The sequence below is a fragment of the Prunus avium genome, chromosome 4, assembly GCF_965620075.1.
Source record: "Prunus avium chromosome 4, drPruAviu1.hap1.1, whole genome shotgun sequence".
NCBI classification, from domain to species: Eukaryota; Viridiplantae; Streptophyta; class Magnoliopsida; order Rosales; family Rosaceae; genus Prunus; species Prunus avium.
The window spans coordinates 34,543,206-34,557,942 of NC_142287.1; the positions used below are offsets into that span (position 1 = coordinate 34,543,206).

Here is a 14,737-nt window from a genome sequence, read left to right on the forward strand (position 1 = left end):
TAGTAGCCAAATGCAACGACTTAGACTTGTAAGAAAGGAAGAATGGACAAATGGACTTAGACTTAGACTTGTAGTCTTGTAAGAAAGGAAGAACGAACAATTGGGCCTCTGTTTCCACGCGTCTTCACGTCAATCATGATTCATATATGGTCAATCAATCCAGTCTCCTTTCATAACCAAAAAAAAAAAAAAAAAAAAGAAAAATCAATCCAGTCTCCTTCGCATAATAAGGGCCCTTCACTTTTATTATTTTTTCCTTCCTTTTTTCAGAAATTTGTAATTATCAAGGCACAACGGGACTTAAATTCATTGCATCAGGTTATGGTGAGTTCATTCATAAATCCATTGCCTTTATTATGTTGTAAATGGACTTTGGCATAATAGTAAAAGTCCCAACTTTTTTGGGTTAATATGGGTTGGTGGAACTTGATAAAACCATATAGCTGCGATTGTGGTGGTTGACCAGTTGACCAAACAGTGCAGGGCAAGGCGTAAGGAAGAATGGAGAAGAAACAGAGCAAGGACTAGACTTGTAATAAAGGAAGAGGTTGCAAAGTGAAACTTAGCTATATTCAAATGGTGCCCCTGTGCAGGCTCAAGCTTGGCTAGAAAGCACTTATACTCAAGGACGAACCAATAATTTTTCAATAGGTGGGCTAGCTAAAGTTATTAGCTTAAAATGTAATGATTTTTTCTTTTTTACTTATAATCTTTTGAGAAATAAAAGTAAACATTAAATCATATGAACCACGCTAGTTCATAGCTCCATTGACTAATTTCCAATAAGCTTGAACATAAACAAATAGGGTTTAGCACCATAGTAGCTTTGAACTTGTTCATGTTCCTCTTATCAATAAACATTATCGCTCTTTATAGAATAAAAAACAAATGCATATTAAATGCAACTGAAAAACACATACAGGATCAAAATGAAAATGTATTCAACAACATAATTGAAAATGTACCTATTTTAATGTATATTTTTATTGCTGCCCTCCAAATAAATTTATAAAGAATTGGACTGTTTTGGACTTTAATAAGTTAATATATACTAGGCTAATATTTAGAATAAGTTCAATATATAGGCTTAATGTTTTTTCCCTTAAAAATCTAATTGGGCTACATCCCAGTGTAGCCCTTAGTTAGTGTGGTTCCGCCCCTGATATATATATATATATATAAATTCTCTTATGCGAACATCCGGACGTTATTATCGTGCGGACGCAGTGTATTTTGTACTACCCCTCTTTGTTTTCCTGCCTGTTTACAATAGGATCCGTACGATAATAACGTGCGGACATCCGGATAAGAGAATAATTGTATATATATATATATATAATTCTTCTCTCATCCAGACGTCCGCACGTTATTATTGTGTTCACGTTATTGTAAATATAAAGAAAAGCAAGAATGAATAGTAAAAAATACATATTGTCCGCACAGTAATAATATCTGCATAAGAGAAAATATGTATATAGATATAAATAGATGATCTTTCACTGCCAAAACTACTAATATATGTATGTGATTTTAGAATAAGGCTTCACATGTTCAATGACCCTTGACTGTCCACGGTTCTGCTTCAAGAATTGCAAAAGGTACCACTAGATTAATAGTTTATTTTAGAATTACAAAACTCTTGTAAAAATATTACTAAGTAAGAATTAATTGATTCTAAATATCTAATTTGTTATTAATATAAAAAAATAAACAAATGAAGTTGAGAAAACTGGCGTGTGCTTTTGGGGGATTATGGTTAGGAATATTTTTATGATAAGTAATATAAAAATAGAATGTGTTGTTGGACTCGGATATGAACTTGGGTTAGAAAACAGATATGGGCTTTTTAGTTGGGCTATAGATATGGCCTGAATAATTACATTTATTAACATAGCGGGTCCGATTCGATTTAGACCGGCTTTTTCAAGTTACAAATCCAAATCAAAACCGGATCAAACTGGTCAAATTCAGATTATTATCAACGACTGCCCCAAAAAAAAAACTCTAATCTAGTCTAGCCCTCGTTCATGACTTTTAGCATAAAATGTCACACTCATAATATTAATTCATACAACAATATTTACACGGAAATCTCTAAAAATAAAATAAAAGTTCTAAAAAGATTTGAGTTTGAAACAAATTAAGAAATTGGGGCTATGTAGTGGAGATGATAACACGTTTGAGTTTGCATATCTTTAATACTTCTTTCTTCTTACTTTGGTTAACTTAGATTTCAACATATATATTGACTTAGATAGAACGTTTCTTAGGCGAGTTAATCTGTTATATTCATAATTAACTATCTTCCTCGTTTATTAAAATATGAAATAGTTTTTTTTTACCAAACAAGCGATAGTATTTTATTAGATCAATTGAAAAAGAACATAGAAAGCTATTTAATCAAGGTGGTTGGTGTGAGTGGTTCGGCACTCTCATTCCTTGAGAGAGGTCAGGGGTTCGATCCCTGCTCTTGTACGGAGTCACCACTTTGGCTAGCACTTTACCCCTTACGGGCCGACCCGGTGTGAGCGGGGATTAGTCTGGGTTGTGGTTAAGGCTTAAAGGTGCCACCCATAGTTGGGGCCCATCCAGGACCACCTCGTGGTTCAGACAAAAAAAAAAAAAAAGAACATAGAAAGCCATTTCAATTAGCAATATGACTGATATGGGTAGAGCTTCCCTAGTGATTTCAGGTTCAAACACCAATGACACATCAATCTCTCATTTTCAAATTTTCACAACTAATAATAATAATAATTTGTGAATGTGACTAATTTCAGTTTGGTCACAAAATATTTTTCAATATTAGGACATCATTTATAATGTGCATTGCATTTAGCTTCATATTAAATTGAAAAGTAAAAAAAAACTTGTGTATATTAGCCTTTCAAGACACTTTTCTGACAATACTTCCATTCATCTCAACATCTACAAATCCTTATCCACTTTTTTCTTCCGCTGTTATAAGTAATACCAAAAAAAAAAAAAAAACATATATATATAATTCAAATCATTGAAATTGCAACATTGTTTTTCTTTTAAGCGTCACTACCTTATCTTTTGAAAATTTATCATATTCATTTCAAACCTTTTATTTTTCTTTCAAAAATACTCATATACGGATTTCAAGAAAGGTTGAATGATGATGAAATATTAGTCAATGTGATAAACTAAATAATTGTACGAATTTCATATTTAGAGTTAAATTGCATTTATTATTTAAAAAATTGTTTTTTTTTAACATACAATTTATATATCTGGCAATTTATTTTTCAAATATTCAATTATTTTTGCCTAGAGTTTGGTGACCAAAATAATTGAATTTAAAAATTGTTTTTATGGCTAATGGGGTCTAGCCCAATGAAAAATGACCTTGACTTGCAAGCTAGTGGTCTCATGTTCGAACCATCATGATACCATTGTAGTGTGTGTGTTAGAAATCATTTAGACTAACGCTTGTACTAATAAAAAAATTATATTTTGTGGTGGTAGCACACTTTTTTCATTTACGCACTTGAATTTTTCATCATGGACAATACCCTCTCCAGGCCCTCCACTCACATGGAGATGGAGTGCAATCATCAAAACGTGGGAGGCCCAATACTTAACTCTTTTTTTGGGTCAACTTATTTACTACTAATAATAAAGGGTAATATAGGCAAAGAAATTGCATGTTGAAGATTTTGTAACAGTTGCGTGCCGTAGATCTATAATATCATCACCGACCATCAAGTTGACTTGCTTCACCATCAAGTCATCCACTTATTAACCATTCAATTTCCTGGTTCGACTCTCGTGAGCCGTGAGCCGTTCCCCGCCCAAATCAAAATCAATCCCGTGCACCAATTTTAATTGTATAGCGTAGCTTAGAAAAGCACGTGTGATCGATTAAATGTTTGACGGTATAATAGTAAGTCTAATCAACGGTGTAGGACGTCTGATAAGGTTAGGCTGGATTGGAATTGCCTATACGTGACGCTGTCAGCCACTAAGTGTCAACCTCTTGCATCTCACGACTCATCCAACACACAAAGAGCCGTTAAACTTCGTATTTCCCATGTTTATGATGCACTGTCAAACATGGAAGTTGCAATTCTCATGCTACCATGTTTTTGGTTTCAACCTTCAACTTTGAACTTTGAGCAAATAGCCATGGCCCTTTTTTTGGTAAATTGTAATTTTTTTTTCACTTTCGTTTTTTTCGCCACATGAAAGTTATAGTTGTAACAATAATGGTTACAGTCCAACATTCACAATAAAAGTTTGACTCTTTATTTCTATTTTTCCGGCAACAACATTAAGACTTCAAGTAACTAACTAATGTTGAAGTAGAAGGCTTGACAATAAGTTAATGGTTAAATTAAGTAGGCCTACTTCTCGTAAACAAAATTGTTAAGTAATATGATAGTATCGTATTATTTTTGTGAGAATATTTTTGGATCACATGCGATGTGACAAGGTCACTTGACATAAAAATTGACGCTAATCATTTTTTGTTTAATGAATAATTTGTCACCATTAACATAATAAGTTTAAATCGATGACTAATAAACTAAAAAGAAAATCTTTCCCGAAACAATAAATAAAATTGCAACGACTTTATATTTATATATTGCATGCTTTTCGGATTGTGGGAAACTTGCTAGCAAAAACTTAGCCCTTTTTTTTTGTTACCAAAAAAATAATAATAAACTTAGCTTTTCTATGAACACCATTTACAGAAGATTTTCTCGAACTTTTCGTAAACGTCATGTATTGTTATATGAGGCAAACAAAATTAAATACAAAAATAGAAAGAAAAAGAAAAAAAAGCTAAGTATTGTACTGGGAGGAGGTGGAGGGTATATTCTTGTACCATATAAAGAGCATCATTGTCTCCAAAACCAAATAAAACACCTCTCTTTAGTTTCTACACGCACCACTCATCAATCATCAAAACAACACCCAACACCCAACAAACCAAACATCACATCCCAAACTCAACAAAAAGCCCAATAAATCAACCAAAAAAAAAAAAACAAATTCAATCAAACAATCACAGAAACCCAAATTCACCTGATAAATCGAGAGAGAGGGCCGTCCCTTCCCGGAGGAATGGCAGACCTCACCACCAAAGCTACTGATAACGGCGTCGCTTCCACCACCACCACCCCTACCAACAAATCCAAAAACATCCCAGCTCCGCTTTTGGGTCGCTTCGAAATCGGCAAATTGCTTGGCCATGGCACCTTCGCCAAAGTCTACCATGCCAAGAACATCAAAACCAACGAGAGCGTTGCCATCAAAGTCATCGACAAGGAGAAGATCCTCAAGGGCGGCCTAATCGCTCACATCAAACGTGAGATCTCAATTCTCAGGCGCGTTCGGCACCCAAACATCGTGCAGCTCTTCGAGGTCATGGCCACCAAGGCCAAGATCTACTTCGTCATGGAGTACGTTCGCGGTGGCGAGCTCTTCAACAAGGTCGCCAAGGGCCGCCTGAAAGAAGAAGTTGCTAGAAAGTACTTTCAGCAATTAATCTCAGCCGTCGGATTTTGTCACGCTCGCGGCGTTTACCACCGTGATTTGAAGCCGGAGAACCTCCTCCTCGATGAGAATGGCGATCTCAAGGTCTCGGATTTTGGGCTGAGCGCAGTTTCTGATGAGATTAGGCAAGATGGTCTATTTCACACGTTCTGTGGCACGCCGGCTTATGTGGCGCCTGAGGTTTTGGGTCGAAAGGGCTACGATGCTGCAAAGGTCGATATTTGGTCTTGTGGGGTTGTGTTGTTTGTGCTCATGGCTGGATATTTGCCTTTCCATGACCAAAATGTTATGGCTATGTACAAGAAGATCTACAAAGGCGAGTTTCGGTGTCCCAGATGGTTCAGTGCTGAGCTTGTTAGGTTGTTAACTCGTCTGCTTGATATAAATCCTGATACTCGGATTACAATCGCGGATGTCATGGAGAATCGGTGGTTTAAAAAGGGTTTTAAGCATATCAAGTTTTACATTGATCATGATGACAGGCTTTGCAATGTTGAAGACGATGAGGAGGACAGATTTAGTGATGTGAGCTCGCTTTCTGATCAATCTTGTATGTCAGAATCGGAGGCTGAGTTTGAGACCAGAAGAAAGCTTACATCTTTGCCTAGACCAGCCAGTTTGAATGCATTTGATATAATTTCGTTTTCTGCCGGGTTTGATTTATCTGGGTTGTTTGAGGAGCGCGGTGAGGAGGCGAGATTTGTGTCGGGTGCGCCGGTTTCGACGATCATATCGAAGTTGGAGGAGATTGCTAAAGTTGTGAGCTTTTCAGTGAGGAAGAAGGATTGCAGAGTGAGCTTAGAGGGGTCTAGGGAAGGTGTGAAGGGCCCATTAACGATTGCCGCTGAGATATTCGAATTGACACCGTCTTTGGTGGTTTTGGAGGTTAAGAAGAAAGCAGGGGACAAAGCAGAGTATGACCAGTTTTGTAACACAGAGTTGAGACCTGGGTTGCAGAATTTGATGATTGAGGAAAGTGCTGCTGCTAATAATGTTCCTCCTTCATATCTACCTTCAGATACTGAATAGGGAAGAACAGAAAGGGAAATGGGTATGCTTTAATCTCTCTTTGTTTCTTTGTTTTTCTTTTTTTCTGATTTGCTAAGGCTACTGTAAAGGTTCATCTTTTATTGATTACTCCTAGTTTCTTCGGTTGTTTGCTTTTGGGAATTAGGTGAAGCTCTAGATACTGCTCTGTACTGTCTATTCTATTCTTGTATCGAGAAAGCTATATATTAGATAACAGAGAATGGAATACACATTTCTACTTATCTTGGATTGTTGGTGGTGTGTGTGTGAATGTATAAGTGTATATGCTTACATTATAATTTTTTTATGCGAGAGAAGGTGGAATGATACTTATTTTCACTATAAAATCCATTATCATACCAGTTGCTCACAATAAAGTTCTTTTGCTTCATAATAACATAAATGCAGTAGATTATGGTGACATTTGGTGAAGTAAATGTTAAAGAGTTCAGCAAATCTATACTTTCTGCCTCCCATTTCTTATTCTGAGTATATACACGATTTCTGCTTTTAGTGAGTATGTTAAAAAGAGGATGCAAATTTTAGTTAACAAATGTCTGCTTACTGGTGAGCAGAGGTGTTTTGCCCAGACCTTCCCTTATGTAGGTACCTAGTTAGCATACCACCTAATTGAGTAACATTTTGTTGGATTTTCCAATTCCCTCTTTTCTGAATTTGGGACTTTTAGGTGAAACTTTTACTAGATTGGGTAAAATGGTGGGAATGGGAAGGATGTTTGGAATTGTAGGAAAATGTTGGAAGGGTACATGTAAGGATCCATGGAAACATTTCACATCGTGTCTGTCCATTAGCTGCATATTTCCAAATCCATGCCAGGATATGATTTGCTTCACAATTGCATAAATTTGCTCCCAAATCAGTATATCTTTGGACATGAACCCATGGACCACTTTTTGCATTTTTATGGATCATCAAAAGGGGGTTTTTTCTTTGGTTGGAATGGATGGAGAGATACAGAGGACATTGATGAGAAGGTAGATACAGACTTTGATTGATGATGTCATATGAATTTTGTACCTGAATTTGAATGAAGGAAGCCAAGGCGACAGAAAAATGGAAATTATTTTATTGACTAAACGACAGGGTGCTCAATTGTTGGTGCACCTGCCATTAGCTCCTCACCTTTCTACTAATTTCTTAAGTCTGCCACTTCTGACTCGTTTGTTTGTTTGTGATGGCAACTGCCATATATGTCGATAAATAACTTCTTGTCAGCATTCTCGTTTGGCCGAGTTCTGGGTCATCTTTTTCACGAGAAGAATAGCACTATTTTGTTATTTCTGATTAATCACGGTATGTCATGTATGACAACTTTTTCACGTGACAGTTTGTGATTGGTTGGGAATAGTTAAACAGTACTATACACTTTTCATACAAGTTTTTGTGTATTTTCCTGGTGCAGAATGAAGGTCCCATTTCTTTCATAGAAGTAGCAGACACAAGAAGATTTGCAATCTTTGACACGAGATTTGGCTCCTTTTGTTTGTCGTTTACAAATATACAGGATATCAAATGCATGGACATATATTAACCCTGTTAAAAAAATGAATTAAGTAGCTATCAACCAAACCCCTTGCTCTATAATTTTCAGAGAGAATACTAATTCCCAATTAAAAACCAAGTCTGCCAATAATTTGGTTAAAATAAACAATCTAAAAACATTTCTCGGCATAAGATTGGACAAACAGAGCAGAAAAAGCTGGAAGTCTATAGAATCTATTAGCCTAAACGATTAGTTAATGAGTTGACTGGATCTAATTGCGCATGCGAATCTACTAAGAATGGTAATGAGATGACTAACTGGTGCAGTTTGCCACTTCCGTGACAAAAACAAAAAGCAAATTCCACATGCAAGACGTGTAAAAAAATCATAGGGTCATCGTTGAAAAGAACCAGAGGAGAGGAGATCATTAGGTGAAGGGTAGAAAATTAGAAATGAAGTCGGTTTCATTGACTTTATGATCAATTGATGATCTGTGTGGTTGGCTTTACAGATGTTCTTCTGAAGGCGTCTTTTTGCCACCTCGATGGCCATCCAACAATAATTCAGGACATAACTGGTAGGTTTTCCCACTGTCTTGGTCGATTCTTAGGTGTTCTCTCTCTATCTTCCATTTTGCAACTTATAATCCAATTTTCTTTGTGGGGTTGTTCAGGCTTGGATGTGGATTTTCCATGTTTTGTTTGTGGACCAATGGAGGGAAATATAGGATAAGACATGTGGATGGATAAGAAAAGAGTTAGCATAGATCACTAGTTTGAAAATCACTGGAGGACTTTCAGATTTCGTGAAGATTTTTCTGATAGCAGTTTTTGCTTATATTCTGTATATAAATAAAGGAAAAGCAAGTTATAAAAGTCATTGGGATTGGATTGGATTGGATTTTTAGTGGGCTAATCTTTTCTTAAATGCAGCCAATCTTTTGTTAAACACTTTTCGCCACCTTATAGGGCAGCATATCACACCAATTAATATTAAAACGAATTATTTGTGATGACAACAATTCTGTTTTACTTGTGATAAAGGGAAAAGATGCCAAGATCTGTCTACTACCGTATGATGCATGCCGTGAGCAACGGGAACGACTTAAATTTGATGGAATCTGAGCTTTGATTGTGAAACCTAATCAAACCCTTCTTGACAATGGCCCTGGTGACCCCAAACCAGCGCATAGTTACATGGAAAGAAGGAGACTTTCAATGCATATGCATGGATTACATGAAAAGATGAAAATAGGACCAAGTGCATTACAAATCAACTATGACCATGTTTTGATCTGTACATGTTTACAGATGTGCTCTGTGATTGCCTTTACTTTGCTCATGTTTTAGGAAGGTCATGACCCATCTGTATCGTACGTGCACCGAATAATTTAGTCATTGCATGCCTTAATGATTCTCAATTCTAATTCCATTTAAGCTACAATGCTTGCGGATGAAGATTTTGCTTTCCCTTATTGGATATGATAGTACTTCTTATGTGGTCGCTCATTTCCATTATGCACTTTCTGGTGCTTGGAGCTGTCTTGCTTTATTTGCAGGATTAGGTGTGTGTGGGACAAAAACGATGATGGATAGCTAGATTCATAAGCAAATGATACATTTGTTTCTTCACTTCACAGTGTTACTGTGAATTCAAAGGAAAAGAAAAGAAGGCAAAGGAAAAACAGATTAGTCTAAAGCTTTCACTTTAAATATGTATGGAATATCCTAAATTTGCCCTTTGGGTGGGCTACCAATTTAAACTAGTGGTCTATCTGCCTTTGATCATTCTGGCTACCACATTTTGCAGCATCTCGTTTACAGAATTTTCGAGCCATCCTGTACCGCACTCTGTCTTGAAGTTGTGCACCAGACTAACAATACCCCTCTCTACATTTAGATCTCAAATTCAAAAGAACTCCAAAAGTGGATAAATAAAAAAAGACCTGAAAGCATAAGAAAATAAAGATGAAAAAGCACGGAAGACATCTTTTAGCATCAAGTTTTGGATAGAAAATATGCACTTCGTATCTAAGAAACAATTTCTGGTGCTACTGGCTGTTGCTCATGCTTTTGTTCACTTCCTTGCCAAGTCCATACTATGTCCTGAAGAGAGGGCTTTAAGTCATGGTCACAGAACTCCATGTATTCTAATGTGTCCCCAGCCGTTTTCTTCATCTCTACAACATAAAATGAAGGCGTGACCTCAAAAATCTCAGCATCGATACCAAGCTGCCCTTTCCTTCCTTCCTTGCTGCCCTGCAATTTCAGGGTCCCGTCTTTCGTCATGCATTTGAATCTCTCGGTCTCTGCTATCGCTTCGAATTTTGAAACAATTGTTGCGGCTGGTTTTGTGCTAGTGAATCTTGCCTGCGGTCTGTGCTGCATGTCATTCTCAAACAAACCGGATAGATCAAAACCTGGCGATAGAGAGATGATGTCAAAGGCATTGAAACAAGTTGGCCTCATGGGGCTTGTTCCTGCCGTGCTCGTTTTCTTGTGGGAACTGCCTTCTGCAGACTCATCTGTTGTTGTTGATGCAAAAGCTGCCTGGACATCACGCAGGATGGAGGCGTTGGGATCAGGAGGGGGAAAAGGTGCTTCAACGAGTTTAAACCCCTTCTTGAACCAACTGTTCTCCGTGATCTTGTCCACGCTTATTCTTGTGTTTGGATTAGGATCAAGAATCCTTGAAAGAAGCTTGCGAACCTCTGGAGGAAACCATTGCGGACTTTTGAAATCTCCTTTGCTGATTTTCCTGTACATTTCCATGAGATTGGTATCATGGAAAGGCAGAAAACCAGCCAACAGAACATAAAGGACAACCCCACAAGACCATGTATCAGCCTTGGCACCATCATAACCTTTCTTGTTTATAACCTCTGGTGCTACATATGCAGGAGTTCCACATGTTGTGTGGAGCAGGCCATCTTGTCCCCTTGACTCCCATAATGCGCTCAATCCGAAATCCGAAACTTTAAGGTTACCATTCTCATCAACCAAGAGATTCTCTGGCTTGATGTCGCGGTGGTAGACGCCTCTGCTATGGCAGTAATCAACAGCCCCAACCAACTGCTGAAAGTATTTTCGGGCCACGTCTTCCTTGAGCTTCCCCTTGGCAACCTTGTTGAAAAGCTCCCCACCTCTCACATACTCCATGGCAAAATAAATCTTGGTCTTGCTCGCCATGACTTCAAAGAGCTGAACCACATTGGGGTGCCTCACAAGGCGCATCACAGAGATTTCTCTCTTGATTTGATCAATCAATCCCACCTGTTGCACCTTCTCCTTGTCAATGACCTTAATCGCGACGCTCTGGCCAGACTTCAGATTTCGGGCATGGTAAACCTTGGCGAAGGTCCCTTGTCCAAGCAATCGTCCCAGCTCGTATTTATTCATCAATATGTTTCCCTTCTTTTTCTCCATTTTTGCTTTTGTGGTTTTTTCTGAAAACCCTGCCTCAAGTTCCACCACAGAAACAGCTGATGGTGAAGATGAAACAAGATCAATACTATATGTACATGCAATCAAAAACTTTGCAGCTTGATTGCAGTAGTTTATATACACATGCTCATATCCAACGAAAATTATGTTGTGAAGTGGAGGAACGCAAGGACCGGGGACACAAGGAATTTCAACTCATGCATGCCGAAAGGCAGGATGAGGAAAATCCCTTGTGAAATGCAATCAAAGCACAAGGAACTTAACCCATGCCAAAAGGCTGCATGCGGCAGACAACCCTTGCGCAAGGACAGAATGCTCGGCCAACATCCTTGTTTCTGCTCCCAAAAACCACGTCTCTTAATAGAGACTCTAATTCCAATTCAGCTGTTTGTGCAAAAATAGTAAAGAAAAGTTTGGTTGCTCTCTCTGCGTTGTACTCAAGGACTGGACCTCATTTAGGCTCCTATGTATAGTAACAGACAGTTGGAGAAGTTACTATAATAAGAAAATGAGATTAAGGATAATCATTCCCACTTTTCGTTTAATCAAATTGTTTACGATTGGATAAGCGCACTTGCTTGCTCCCTCTAAAATAAAACATCATTGTTAGGACGGCTCTAATTTGTTCAGAAACAGATTGACAGAAGCATGCTCAATCAGGTTGTGGATATACACGTTGGACCACAATGCTTCCTCATGAACTCATGCCAAGAAGGATATCCACGTGGGTGCCATGTGGGAATGTTGTAGTATTGGCCACAGATCTGATATTGTGGAAGAAGAAGAAGGGAGGTGGTTGGTGGTAGTGGATTGTAAAAGTTGGTCCATTCATAGAATGGCGCCAAATGAAGTGGAGCTCAAGGTCCACAATCTAATCCTCAATAGGGTTTGTTTCCCGCCAAAAGACTCAATTTGTGGATGACAAGCGGTTCGCATTTTTTACATTTTCTAGAATCTAAACACACTTCAATAATTTAAAGATTGTCCTGAGTTTAGATGCTTAAAATGGTTGATGCCCAAAAAACGGATTAGTGATCTTTGGACTTTGTTTGTACAATTTGCGTGATGTAAGATCAAGAGAGATTAGCGGCAATGATACTTTGATGATAAAGTTAATTAGATGCAAAGTCACTAAAAGTCACTGAAAATGTAGTAGGCAAATGCAAAGGACCACTAGTGTAGCGGTTTGGAGCAAATGCTCTTTTAGAAAAGGTCTGAATTCGAGTTCTAGCATCCATGTAGTCTATAGTGTGTGTGAGTTTAGTATGTCATCGTTCTTTTCAATAGGAAAGGTTTTTAAAAACAAATTTAAAAAAAATGTAGAAGGCATTTTATTTTATTATATTACATGCAGTCACTAAAAATTAATACCCAAAAATCCATACCAAAATTAATCTTCCAGATTTTCCATCCCAAGCTTTTGGTCTCTGTTCCTGCCCCACTTATGCACACACAAGTGAAGCTTCTTACTTGCCACCAGAAAATCAACAGCCTGAAGAGGTGTCAATATGTTCACAAGCTCCTTGACAGTGCTTAGCCTCAACTGATCTGCCTCCTCCAAAATTCTCACCATGGCTTGGCCATGCTCATCCAGAGCCTCCTCCACTTCTCTGTTCATCTCCCCAAGTTGGCTCAAACCCTTTACAATCATTGCAATTGGCTGGTCTGCTATGTCCTCTTGCAGAGCTGCCAGCTCCCCTGTCAACCTCTCCTCCTCTCTAATGGTCTTGCTCTGCAAACTGTTGACCACAACGAGCTGCGAGCACGTCAGAACCTCACCAAGGCTGCCTTCTCCTGTGTCTTGGAGGAACTCAGAGAGCTTTGACTCCATTTTTGACCCGCGAAGCACATAAACGAGCCTGAAAAACAAAGAGGGCCTGCAGCCAGCGATCCAAAGCAGAGAGTTTTCCCATGAAGTGCACCAAGTGGGGGCAAAGAAGGCAGAGACGTCTCTGCGGGCAAGTTGGGTTCTCTTGTTTATGTAATCCTGGAAGTGACAGATGCCTTTCTCTGCTAAATGTTTTAACTGGTCTTTGTTTTGGGGGTCTAGTTTCATGGCTTGGAGGAGCTCTGAGAGGTCTTGTTCTTGAAGCTCCATCCACTTTTTGAAGCAACATATGGATTGCTCTCTGTCTCTGCTTGCCATTTGAGATGCTGAGTTGAAATGGTAGGCACAAAGCCCTATCAACATGCTAATTGCTTAACAAGAAGGCAAGGCGGTGTAAAATGTTTGTTTATTTGGAGGACACGTAGAAGGGGATGACAAATCTCACCACCTGTTTTTTTAAATTTTTTTTTGGTGTCAGCTTTGCCCTGATCAGCTCACGTGACCCAGCTGAAGAAGAGGAGGGAGGAGGGCAGATCCTAGTTCTTAATTGAGCCTAAACCTATTGAGTTTGGTATCTGTGTTCTTTGTGGGAACTGTTGGAAGCAATCCATGGACTTAATTTGGGCATAACATGTTTTCTGCAGAATTTTTTTCTGCGCAAGTTAAATTATGCTAAGTTATCCAAAGGGCAATATAATCCAACTCATTAGAAACTAAAAGTAGCAACTCTCTCTCTCTAAAACCTCTGTTTTACAAAACAGAGCTTTAACAGTGTTCGTCTTTCCTCTCCGACACAGCAGCATCCTGTTTGCAATATTATGTTTTTCACTTAGCAAAATATGATTAAACAATTAATTCCACTACTATCAAGTCCACATGTGAGATGTAATAGTTGTTTGAATTCTGTGCATAGTTTGTGAAAACCAGATTATTGAAGAACTAAATCATTTAAATGTGAATATAATTCATCCTCATAGTAGGTTTCACACAAATGGTGCCTCAACTCACGACAGCAGAGTCAGGGAGGGCATATGTCGGACCAGAAAAACTTATATGAAACAGGGATAGCTCACATGGATAGCACTGTTTTGTTATTCTCAGTCAATCCAATTACGATATGCTAAGTGAAAAAGTTATCACGCATGACATACCATGATAGCAAAATAGTGTTATTCTCGTTCCACACAAGTGTCTCATGTCGGAGGGACCTGTCAACCATATTTGAACAAAGGCTTAGCCATGCTCCACGTTGAACCCAGATTCATTCCCAAGCTGACACGTTTAGCTTTGCATGTCTCTTAAGCACACCCAAACGCAACAAAGTTTCATTCAAAGAAAAACAAAGGGACAAAAAAACAAGGCAAATACTCATGTCCCTCCTCTGCTCCTTCCTCTTAGCATCCGCAA

The 14,737-nt window shown here is 38.3% G+C and overlaps 3 protein-coding genes across 3 annotated transcripts; 1 reads left to right on the top strand and 2 right to left on the bottom strand.

Moving 5' to 3' along the window:
- The first annotated feature begins 4,880 nt into the window (after nt 1-4,880).
- Nucleotides 4,881-6,797, top strand: LOC110755045 (CBL-interacting serine/threonine-protein kinase 12). Its single transcript, XM_021956199.2, has one exon. It carries the CDS (start codon nt 5,095-5,097, stop codon nt 6,553-6,555), a length of 1,461 nt encoding a protein of 486 aa, XP_021811891.1. The 5' UTR covers nt 4,881-5,094; the 3' UTR covers nt 6,556-6,797.
- Nucleotides 6,798-9,966: 3,169 nt separating this feature from the next.
- On the bottom strand, nt 9,967-11,941 carry CIPK20 (CBL-interacting protein kinase 20). Its single transcript, XM_021955898.2, has one exon. It carries the CDS (start codon nt 11,482-11,484, stop codon nt 10,090-10,092), a length of 1,395 nt encoding a protein of 464 aa, XP_021811590.1. The 5' UTR covers nt 11,485-11,941; the 3' UTR covers nt 9,967-10,089.
- An 869-nt stretch (nt 11,942-12,810) lies between these two features.
- DOG1 (delay of germination 1) lies at nt 12,811-14,698 on the bottom strand. Its single transcript, XM_088252614.1, has one exon. The coding sequence runs from the start codon at nt 13,691-13,693 to the stop codon at nt 12,893-12,895; it is 801 nt and encodes a 266-aa protein (XP_088108740.1). The 5' UTR covers nt 13,694-14,698; the 3' UTR covers nt 12,811-12,892.
- Nucleotides 14,699-14,737: the final 39 nt, after the last annotated feature.